This window comes from Camellia sinensis, chromosome 1, assembly GCF_055761805.1.
Source record: "Camellia sinensis isolate YWXY chromosome 1, ASM5576180v1, whole genome shotgun sequence".
NCBI classification, from domain to species: Eukaryota; Viridiplantae; Streptophyta; class Magnoliopsida; order Ericales; family Theaceae; genus Camellia; species Camellia sinensis.
This window is the reverse complement of record NC_138961.1, coordinates 174,361,582-174,372,122: the sequence shown is the minus strand read 5'-3', so window position 1 is coordinate 174,372,122 and position 10,541 is coordinate 174,361,582. Positions and strand designations below refer to the sequence as shown.

Genomic DNA, 10,541 nt, shown 5'->3' with positions numbered 1-10,541 from the left:
TACATACTGTTCTGTACTGTTTATGTGTGAATGTATGAAAAGCCTTTTTGCATACAGACTGTCACAGCTCAATGGACACTATTTAATTACTGTATTGGCTTCCGCCAGGCCCTGTACTCTGTTTTACTGTATTACTGTTCTGCAGGCCTTCGGTAATCTCGGATTACTGGCCGGTTACGGTGCTAAACCCATGGGGCCGGGTTTGGGTCGTGACAGGGTACTATATGATGAGTGGAATCGATGGGTGCTTGTCTATGTTAAAGACGTTTTTTGGGCTGGCATGTCAACTATACAACGAAGTGAAAGTATGAATGCGTTTTTTGATGGATATGTAAATCCAAAAACTACATTGAAGCAATTCGTTGAACAATATGACAATGCCTTGAGAAATAAGGTAGAGAAAGAGAAGAAAGCAGACTTCAAGTCTCGACACAAATTGTTTGATTGCCTAACTATATATGGTTTTGAGAAGCAATTTCAGCAAGCCTACACTAATGCGAAATTCAAAGAAGTTCAAGGAGAGTTGAAGAGATTAGTTTACTGTCAGGCGGTGATTGTGAAAGAGGACGGATCAATTTGTACATATAATGTCCAAGAAACGATGGTAGTTTGTGAGAAGATGAAGTATGTGGACTTTGTTGTCTATTTTAATTTAACTGAATGTGAAGTTCAATGCATTTGTCGGTTGTTTGAGTTTAGAGGCATTATGTGTGCTCACTCACTCGTTGTGCTTGTCAAAAGATGCATAAATGAGGTGCCAAGTAAATACATTTTGCCCCGGTGGAGAAAAGATGTGGATAGAGAATACGCATGCATCAAAACCACATACACCGGCTTTGGGAATGATTTCAATGCAAGTACCTATGAGAGGATGAACAAAAAATTGATTGCCATTGTACAACTTGTTGTTAACTCTGAAGGCAAAACTAGAATTGTAGACCTCGGGTTGGATGAAATCAAGGAGAGAGTCATGAAAGAAGAATCCGGTGATGGGAGTAATTTACCATGTTCAACAAAAAGTCCGATTCACACCGGTTCTACACAAGGAGGTACTAGTAGGAAGGTGATTAGTCCTTTGGTTGCTCGGCGAAGAGGTCGTCCAGTTACGAAACGGAAGGTTGCCAAAGTAGATCAAATTGTTAATCGATTCAAGGCAACATCAAAAAAACAAACAAAAGCAAAGGTAAAATGTCTATTCAATTTTTTTTTTTTTTTTATAAACTCTATTCAAGTATGTAAAAGCAATTTAGAAATTTCAATCTTTAATTATTCTTCAAAACATACAGGCTGCTAAGTTGCTTCGATTTGAAGCTCAAGCTCAAGCTCAAGCTCAAGCTCAAGCATATACACCGTATTATACTTATATGGTTGGCACAGAAAATAGTATGTATATACCGGTACGTGTTCCAAAGAGGCCTTCATGTACTTTTACAAAGTGTATTCCAAAAAGGACTTCATGTACTTTTACAAAGTGTATTATTCTAACATGTACTTTTTGCAATGAATTGTCACAGGTGGCCCATGGTATTGGAGGCACGTCTCTTACTCCATCGGACTTCATAAGTGGCACACAAGGAAGTTTGATGAGTGCTCCAACTCAGATTTATGGTTCTGCATCTCTAACCCCATCAGCTTCTCATGCATGCACACCAAGAAGCTTGGATATTACAGACTTGTTTGACTAGTTTCTATGTATTCGAACTGTTTGTTTTTGAGGTTGGAAAGTATGTAGTCTATTAATCTGAGTTTCAAACTTTGTTTTTGAGATTGTAGTTTATGTTACATGTGGATTTGTAAAACATGTGGTGTACTAATTATTAATGAAGTTATGTGATTATTATTATTTGTTATGCAATGAAGGTGTTCCAATATTTAGTAATGAACAATGTTTGTTTAGCAATTCTTTGTATTGAACAATGTTTATTGAATAGTTTTCATGTATTCAACCATGTGTATTCAAGAGTTTTCCTGTGATGAACAATGTATATTAAATTGTTTCGCTATATTCAATCATGTATATTCAATAGTTTACCTGTATTCAACAATAGTTACCTTGCATTCAACAGTTTCCTGTATTTAACAAAGTCGATTCAATGAGTATTGAATAAAGTATACAAGTTTGAACAAGTCATTTTTCATCCCATTCACCACAAAAGAGGTACAATAATTATGTTTCAATACATAACAAAACATAACTTCCTCGAAAACATCACAAAAGTATTCAGTCTACTTGACTTATACATTGACATCTACTTCTATTACATATTCATAAGTTTAAAGAGACCAATTACAAACAACACGGACAATATACATATCAACTTTTACATCTTTGCGTTCTGAATTCGAAGTTGTTCTGTCATCTCTATTTGTTGTTCGGTCATAGCTCGAAGTTGTTCGGTCATAACTTGTTCGCCGACAGTTGGCACCTCGTCTCTTGGAATTTGATGACCTTTATATTCTGGATTCGTAGGTAAACACCATCCGATAAAACCACAATTATTACAGGAGTAGAATAACTTGTTTTTGTTTCGATCGGTTTGTGATATTAAAATGGTGGCCTTTTTATTACATGTACGACAATTTCTGTTGACGTATGTCAACCAATCTGAGCTATTGCCACTGACACTTGAACTTGATATCTGCAAAAACCGACAAATATTAACATGACAGCACTTGCATATATTTATTATGAAGCACATTAAAAATACAAGTTTCTCAGTCTACAAAAAAGCTGTTATAAGCTTTATGACAGCCCTTGGAGGTGATTCTGCAAATCAGCTTATTTACCCTCCAAAAAAGCTGTTATAAGTTGTAGTTGGTGTCATAAAGCTGTAACAAACAGTTAGATTCTGTAACAAAGCTGTTATTTTTGAATTTCATTCAATCATTGGATGCTACTAGCACTCATTCAGATAGAAGTGTTATTTCTCAGTCTACATTGACCAACTGTCATGACACTAGCCCCTCAAGCAGTGACTTAGTTGAGGATGGGGATTTCAGCCATTTTTTAGACAGGGTGTTCATAAAAATGATCAAGTAAAACCTGTTTCATAAAAAATCTGGACAGGTTTTAAGTAAAATCTGGACCTGTAAAACCTGTTTCATATTCAAGTAAAATCTGGACTTGTCAAACCTGTTTCATAAAAAATCTGGACAAGGGACAGGGACAGGGTGTTCATAAAAAATCTGGACAGGTTTGAAGACTAAATTATGTTTCATAAACCTGTTTCATAAACATAAAGCTGTGTGGTTATGAAAGCTGTTTCATAAACATTAGTGTAGACACCCCATTTTTGACCGACCTTAAGACTCAGACGTCACCGATTGAGCGCTTGGTGATGTTGCATATCGCGCTCGTTCAGAAGTCTCAGAGTCGCGGCCGTGAGCCCTGCCTCTGGACTTCCGAACCCTCTTCTTTGCCTTGCCTCGGTTTGTGAACCAGACCCGGTTTTCTCTGTTTCTTTTCCTGAGGGGAGGGAGAGGTCTTGTAGACCATCTCTCAGTGGCCGTAGGCTACGTTTTGTGGCTGTAGGCCATTTTGCTCATTTCGGAGCCCGGTTTCCAGTTTTTCGGAACCGTTGGCCGTGTGCCTCGGTTCGGGACCGCTTAACCATCTTCGTTTGCTCTAAATTTTGGCATGCATCTTAATTACTCCCTTTTGAGGGACACTGAGGTCTAAGAGACCCACTTCGTGGTCGAACACCACTCCCGGTGCCTAACAACCAGTTTTCGGGGCCTCGGGCTGCGCGTTTTGGCCCCCGAACCTTCATTTTGCATCGGTTTGGGCTCATTTTTGGTGGAGACCTTATTTTCACTGTTAGAAAGCTTGTAGGAGGGTGGGAGGCCAGCAATTTTGCTGAAAAGCCAACTTCTTTTTGGTCAAAAGTGGTTCAGCATGAATCCGGGAAGGAGAAAAATTTGCGCGGCTTCACCGAAACGGGCGTAACTCTTTGCACAAGAAGAATTAAGATATGAGGCCACCACCATTGGAAAGATTACTTCCGGGGCTTCATTTTGCACTCAAGAATCTCCCAAGTCCAAGTCCGGGGGGGGGAGATATGGTTGGTTGAAGTCTGGTTGGACCGAATCTGCGCGGCTTCACGGAAAAGGGCGTAACTTTTTCTACAGGAGGAATTTTAATGCAAGGTTTGCGCCATTGGAAAGCTAACTTCTGGGGCTTCATCCTAGGGGGTGGCCAGCCACTTTTTTCCCTTTGACCTAGCCGGCCGGCTAGGGGAAGTGGCCGGCCGGCCACCTACAGCAAAAATACCAGGCCGGCCTGCTTCTTCAGGTTGAGTACATTCCAGCTGTGCCTTGGTTTTCCCCCAAAAATATCTACATCCGGGGGACCCTTTTGGAGGGAAAAGAAGCCTCATTTTCCTCCACTTTTGCCTAGACTCTTCTCTCCCTCTCTTGCATATATTGCTGGCCTCCCAACTCAAGAGAGAGGGTTACAAGAATTGGCTTGAGGATATACATACATATCACTCCATTTCCTTCAAGTTTTGGCTCCATTTTCTTCATCATCTCCAAGCTCTACCATCACCACTCCATTCCAGCAGCAAAGGAAGGGATTCCAGCAACTTAGAGTCATCAAATCTGGTCCAAGAAGCAACAAAAGTGTTGGTCTTCAAGGGTAAGTAGACTTTCCCCCTTTTGTAGCTCATTTTTTGCACCATTCCTCTAGCCATCTTTCTTACTGTTTTAGGCTCCGACCCTAACTAAAACTAGGCCTATTTTGAGCTATTCTACATGTTTGTTGAAGGGCTCAACCCTCTTTGAGCCCCCCATCTTGCACTTGCTTCAATATCTCCTTGTATGTCAATATTCTTGCATGCTTCACTAACCTATCATTTTTCTATTTTTGGACCATGATTAGAACTGAAGTGGCCTTATTTTGACCTTCTTAACATGTTTTATTAAGGGTCTTTGCTCGTTTGGTGAATGCTTTGTATACCTCATGTTATAGCCACTTTTTGAGCCTCATTTTGCATTGCATTTCTAGCATGTTTGTATACTGATTTCGGGGCTACCATAAACTGTAAATGTGCATTTTTTTGGTCCCTCTTCAATGTTGTAGAAGGGAATTTTTCAGTTTGGGCTTTGCATATACCACTTGCCTCTTTAGCCACCTTTTGGCCCTTTTTCTTGCATAAGAGCTTAGCCATATCTATGTTTGTTTTTAGGGTTTTTACAGTTCTGTAAAGTGGCTTATTTTGGGCCCCTCTTCAATGTTGTTGAAGGGCCCTAACCTGTTTGGGGTCAGCAGCTGTGAGTTGCTTCATAACCTCATATTTAGGGCCATTTTTGCATGCCATTGTTGCCCTATCTGTGTTTGCTGATTGGCCATGATTTGTACTGGTAAAATGCTTATTTTGGGGCTGCCTTGCTACTGTCTATTCATTGCATATCCATATTGTGCTTGTTTGGTATAACTATAGGCCATTTCGGGTCCCAAAATTCATGTTTCGGGACTATTCCATGCATCGGGTGTACTTTCGCCTCATTTCGGGGCTGTTTTCCCCCACATTTCAGTCCTGAAATCCCATTAGCATGTTTTCATATCATTTTCCATTATTGCATTACATATGCCATTGCCTCGATTTGCGTGCCCATGTGCACACGTTTCGAGGCACTTCATTTTCATCCATCGGCCTCTTATGTGAGTGCGGCTAAGGCTCTCTCATGTTAGTATAAGTCCATGTTGCATTCTATATGTCATTTTAGCCATTATTGCATTACATATGCCATTGCCTCGATTTGCGTGCCCGTGTGCACGCGTTTCGAGGCACTTCGTTTTCATCCATCGGCCTCTTATGTGAGTGCGGCTGAGGCTCTCTCATGTTAGTATAAGTCCATGTTGCATTCTATATGTCATTTTAGCCATTATTGCATTACATATGCCATTGCCTCGATTTGCGTGCTCGTGTGCACGCGTTTCGAGGCACTTCATTTTCATCCATCGGCCTCTTATGTGAGTGTGGCTGAGGCTCTCTCATGTTAGTATAAGTCCATGTTGCATTCTCTATGCCATTTTAGCCATATTGCATTGCGTATGCCATTGCCTCGATTTACGTGCCAGTGTGCACGCGTTTCGAGGCACTTCATTTTCGTCCATCGGCCTCTTATGTGAGCGTGGCTGAGGCTCTCTCATGTTAGTTTAAGCCCATATCATATTTCCATGTCATTTGCATTGCGTATGTCATTTTCTCGGTTTGCGTGCCCGTGTGCACGCATTTTGAGGCATCTCATTTTCACAGCATAGTGCATACTAGGTTGTATCTTAGATCGCGTTCATGTCATTTTCTCGGTTTGCGAGCTCGTGTGCACGCATTTCGAGGCATCTCATTTTCACAGCATAGTGCATACTAGGCTGTATCTTAGTTGCATCCATGCATATCATGCACATTGCATTGTCTTCGGGATAGGAGTTAGCCCGGGCACGGGAAACGAGGTGCGTTTCGTACTCCGAGTGACGGAATGTGTCTCAATTCCCAGTCACCGACACTCCGAATTACCCATGATGGAGTTAGGTTCTTGTTATGTTTACACGTGCATTCATTCTATATTAAGTAATGCAAATTGACTCCTCGGCCATCATGCATCGATATGCGTGATTGGTGGCACGAGGATCGAGGTATGCATATATTTGTGAAAATACATTGCTATGCCTCTTTCCTGCTCTCTGTTGCAGCAAAATGAAGAATCAACAACTTTTCGGGGCTTTGCACGCTTTTCAAGAACAGGTGTAAACAGAGGCTAATTGGGGCATCCCAGTGGATTTTCGCGCAAAGCAGCCTAAATATACATCATTCATCAGAAGCAAGGCAGTCCCTGGCTTGCACGCCAGTTTTACAGTTTTCTTAGTTAATTTGTTAATTAATTAGGAATTTGTATATTATTTGGACTGTAATATTCTTTTATTCGGGACTGTATTATTTATTCGGACCCTCTGCGCGAGGGCATAACTATAATAAGTGTGCGTGTGTGTGTTGTATGTCTTCCAACCCCACGTCTTTCTTCCCTTTTATTTATCCGCTTATGATGGTTAGATTAGGGCATATTTCAATTAGCATACAGTATGATAGCATGTTTACATCCATTCATCTGTTTTTCATGCACCGGGCTCGGCGCACCATACTAACTGCATCGTACTTTCAATTCCAAATTGAATACATGTTAGCTGTAGCATTCCATATGCTATGTTTAGAATAGACGAGCTTGCTATAGTTGCATTTTTGCATGTGTTGCATTAGGCATTTCTGTATACTTAGGATTCATGCATGATTTCTAATGAGTTTCTGTTTTGGCTTGGAGTACTCGGTGAGTTTTATGCTTTAGCATCCTTACATGCGTGTGAGTGACTGTCATGAATAGCATGCTTACTATGAGGCTAATTGCTTATGTGATACAACTGCCTGAATGCATGTGGGTGAAGGTTGGGTTACTTGGATTGGAATAAATCATCAACTGTTTGTTTTAAGCCCACTAGATAGTGGCAAAACCATCTTTTCTAAGCCCACCTGCGGGTGGCAAAATCTGCATTTTAAGCCTACTTGCGAGTAGCAAACCATCTTTCAAATAAACAAGCATGAAATGTTTTGTTCCAATTCGGGCGACCCAGTCTATACTTATATGCTGTGTGCATCACATAGTAACCTAGGCTAATAACCGGAATAAGGACACACAAAGTTTTCAAAAATAGATATCATGGTTAGTAGAGGCCGATCTTTGATCGGGCGAGCGGGGGTGCTCACGAAGTGACCTTCCCCAATCGTACCCAAGTTCCCGAGCCGAGGCAACTTTGGTGATGACGGACACGTGGCCTTTGGCACCGAGTCAGGGTTTCCTAAATTTTCCGTTAAAAAACATTTAGGTGGCGACTCTGTATCTGGCAAAGCAGTCCATGTTTGGCACTTCTTTTCAAAAATCTGTTTTTCTCAAAACGATTTGTCGGATTTGGACTCTTTGGTTCAGACTTAGAACCATGACAAATTTGAGAGTCTTGAGCTGTAGTGACCCCAATATGAACGGAACGGGAGCTCGTTCCTCCCGGGGCGTTCGGGGACGTCTACAATTAGTCTTCAAACCTGTTCATAATTTCATAAAGCTGTCTATCCAAGATTATGAAAACCAAGATTATGTTTCATAATCTTGGATCCATCCTGTTATGTTTCATAGATACAGGTTTCATAGATACAGGTTTCATAGATTATGAAACAGGTTTATGAAATTATGAACAGGTTTCCAAGATTGGGATAGACAAGTTTCTGAAATTATGTCTATCCTGTCATAATCTTGGATAGACAAGTTTCCAAGATTATGTTTCATAGATACAGGTTATTGGGATTGAATAAGCTGAACTAATTCTGAAATTATGTCTATGTTTATGTTCCAAAATTATGTCTATGTTTCATAATCCTGTCATAATCTTGGATAGACAGGTTTCCAAGATTATGTTTCATAGATACAGGTTTCATACATTATGAACAGGTTTCATAAATTATGAACAGGCTTATTCCAAATTCAAGTTCAGCTTATTGGGATTTATTCCAAATTATGAACAGACTTTTAGTAATAAGTTCAGCTTATGAATCCCATACATTAGTAATAAGTTCAGCTTACTAAAACAGCTTATGATTTATTCTAAAAATACATTCGTAATAAATTCTAAATAAGCTGAACTAATTCTGAACATGATTTATTTAGCTTATGGGGATCTATAAATCCCAATTATCTAAACCACTTATTACTAATGTATTTTGTAATCAAAATTCAGCTTATGAACAGGTAACCTGCGTAAATCATAGATATAAATCATTGTCATAAAGCTGGTTTATAAATCACAGTTCGGTCATTTTGAGAACTTGGATTTGAAGGCACACTATGGGTTGCATTTAACTTTCTATTTGATTTGGGTGTATTGGAAACTAGAAGAAGAGATGGGTTTTCATTGTCATGGGAGGCAGTAGTTTCCTATATAGGAGTTCTACTACTTATCACTTGTTTCCATAAATCATTTCAAATTACTGGAAGAACATTAGTTGAGAAAGAGAGTTCTACTAGTTGAGAAAGGGAGTTCTATCTGCTTTCATTTTTTTACAACAGTCATTTCAAAATTCATAAGACCATAAAAACTTGTTATGAAGTAAATTCTTCAACAAATAATTATTACATCAAACACATATAAGCAAATCCCAAAATGGAAATTCACATATAAGCACATACAAGCAATTCCCAAAATGGACTGAAAAGGACTGAAAATCATTATGAATGGGACACATTGTATATAATTAGACTGAAAATCATTATGAAAATTGGACTGAAAATCATTGTGAAACATTGTATATAATTAGAGGCACTTGCTTACTACTACTTAGAGGAAAAAACAGGAACAAACAGGAACCATTGAAGAATTTTGCAGGAACCATTCATTGAGGCATTTCATCGAGCAGGTTTATTGCAAGCTAAAACTGCAAATGAAAAGGTCAAATTCAAAAGGCCACAATTCCCAAATCAAAAGGCTAAATTCAACTCCCAAATCAAAATGCCAAACTTTAATCTTTCAATTCGTTTATCAGATTGTCAAAAACAGTAAATCCAAACATTCAACCCAATTATACACAGATATAAATGCAGATACATATATATATATACAGATAGATGTATATATATATATATTTATCGGATGATAGGGATGAGAGGGAAAGAGAAACAAAGAGAGTGGGGGGCTTCGAAGTGAAGGGAAATTTACCTCTTAATCGTCGGATGACAGGGAAAGAGAGACAGAGAGAGTTGCGAATCCGGCGTCAGAGTGAAGGGAAGGAGCTGTCGCCGGCGTCGGGAGTGAAGGGAACTACCTGCTAGTCCAGCCGTCTCAACCATCAAGAGGGAACGAAGAGAGAGATAAGTGTTTTGAGGGGAGATTATTTTCAAATGTGAGACCGTTGATAGTCACGTGAACATCACGTGAGTTTGCCACGTAACTGGGGGTCACTGGGGGTCGGAACAAACTGGGGGTCGGAAGCATTTTTGCTTTTCAATTTTTATTTCAAATTCATTGAGATTTTAAATAAAAAATAAAATAAACAAGAAAATTTTATATAAAATAATAATAATATATTTTATAGTTTTTAAATTTTTTGTTCATATATTTTTTTGAGTGACCATCCATGTCTAATAAGATTATCCAAAAATATATATGATGGACTTGAGAAGAACATATTGTGCCATTTTGGGAACATAGTAAAAAGCCACGTTTTTGGACAAGGGCTGCCAAAAATGCAACAAAATTCCTCCGGGAAGTGTCAAAAATGCAGTCCTAAAATTACAAATTAGGACCTATGAAAAAAAAATAAAAATAAATCTCTTATGTTGGTAAGGGTATTTTGGTCATTTTAATTTGATTTGACACCATAAATAAATATTAAACTAAAAAGAAAAAAGTCAATTTTTTACCAACTTTCCAAATCACTTCCAAAAAAACCAAAAAACTTGGTAAAAAACCAAAAGTTAATTTTTTACCAACTTCCCAAAACAAC

General features: G+C 39.0%; 1 protein-coding gene across 1 annotated transcript; it reads left to right on the top strand.

The window, feature by feature from the left end:
- Window positions 1-248: 248 nt before the first annotated feature.
- LOC114277714 (protein FAR1-RELATED SEQUENCE 6-like) lies at window positions 249-1,855 on the top strand. The gene is made up of 3 exons (XM_082868074.1): window positions 249-1,183; window positions 1,287-1,397; window positions 1,515-1,855. The coding sequence occupies exons 1-3, from the start codon at window positions 281-283 to the stop codon at window positions 1,683-1,685; spliced, it is 1,185 nt and encodes a 394-aa protein (XP_082724200.1). The 5' UTR covers window positions 249-280; the 3' UTR covers window positions 1,686-1,855.
- Window positions 1,856-10,541: the final 8,686 nt, after the last annotated feature.

Coding starts and splice junctions, on each gene's coding strand:
- LOC114277714 (XM_082868074.1), top strand. CDS start 281: ATGTCAACTATACAACGAAGTGAAAGTATGAATGCGTTTTTTGATGGA. Junction 1,184..1,286: donor AAAAACAAACAAAAGCAAAG/GTAAAATGTCTA, acceptor CAAAACATACAG/GCTGCTAAGTTGCTTCGATT. Junction 1,398..1,514: donor AAAATAGTATGTATATACCG/GTACGTGTTCCA, acceptor GAATTGTCACAG/GTGGCCCATGGTATTGGAGG.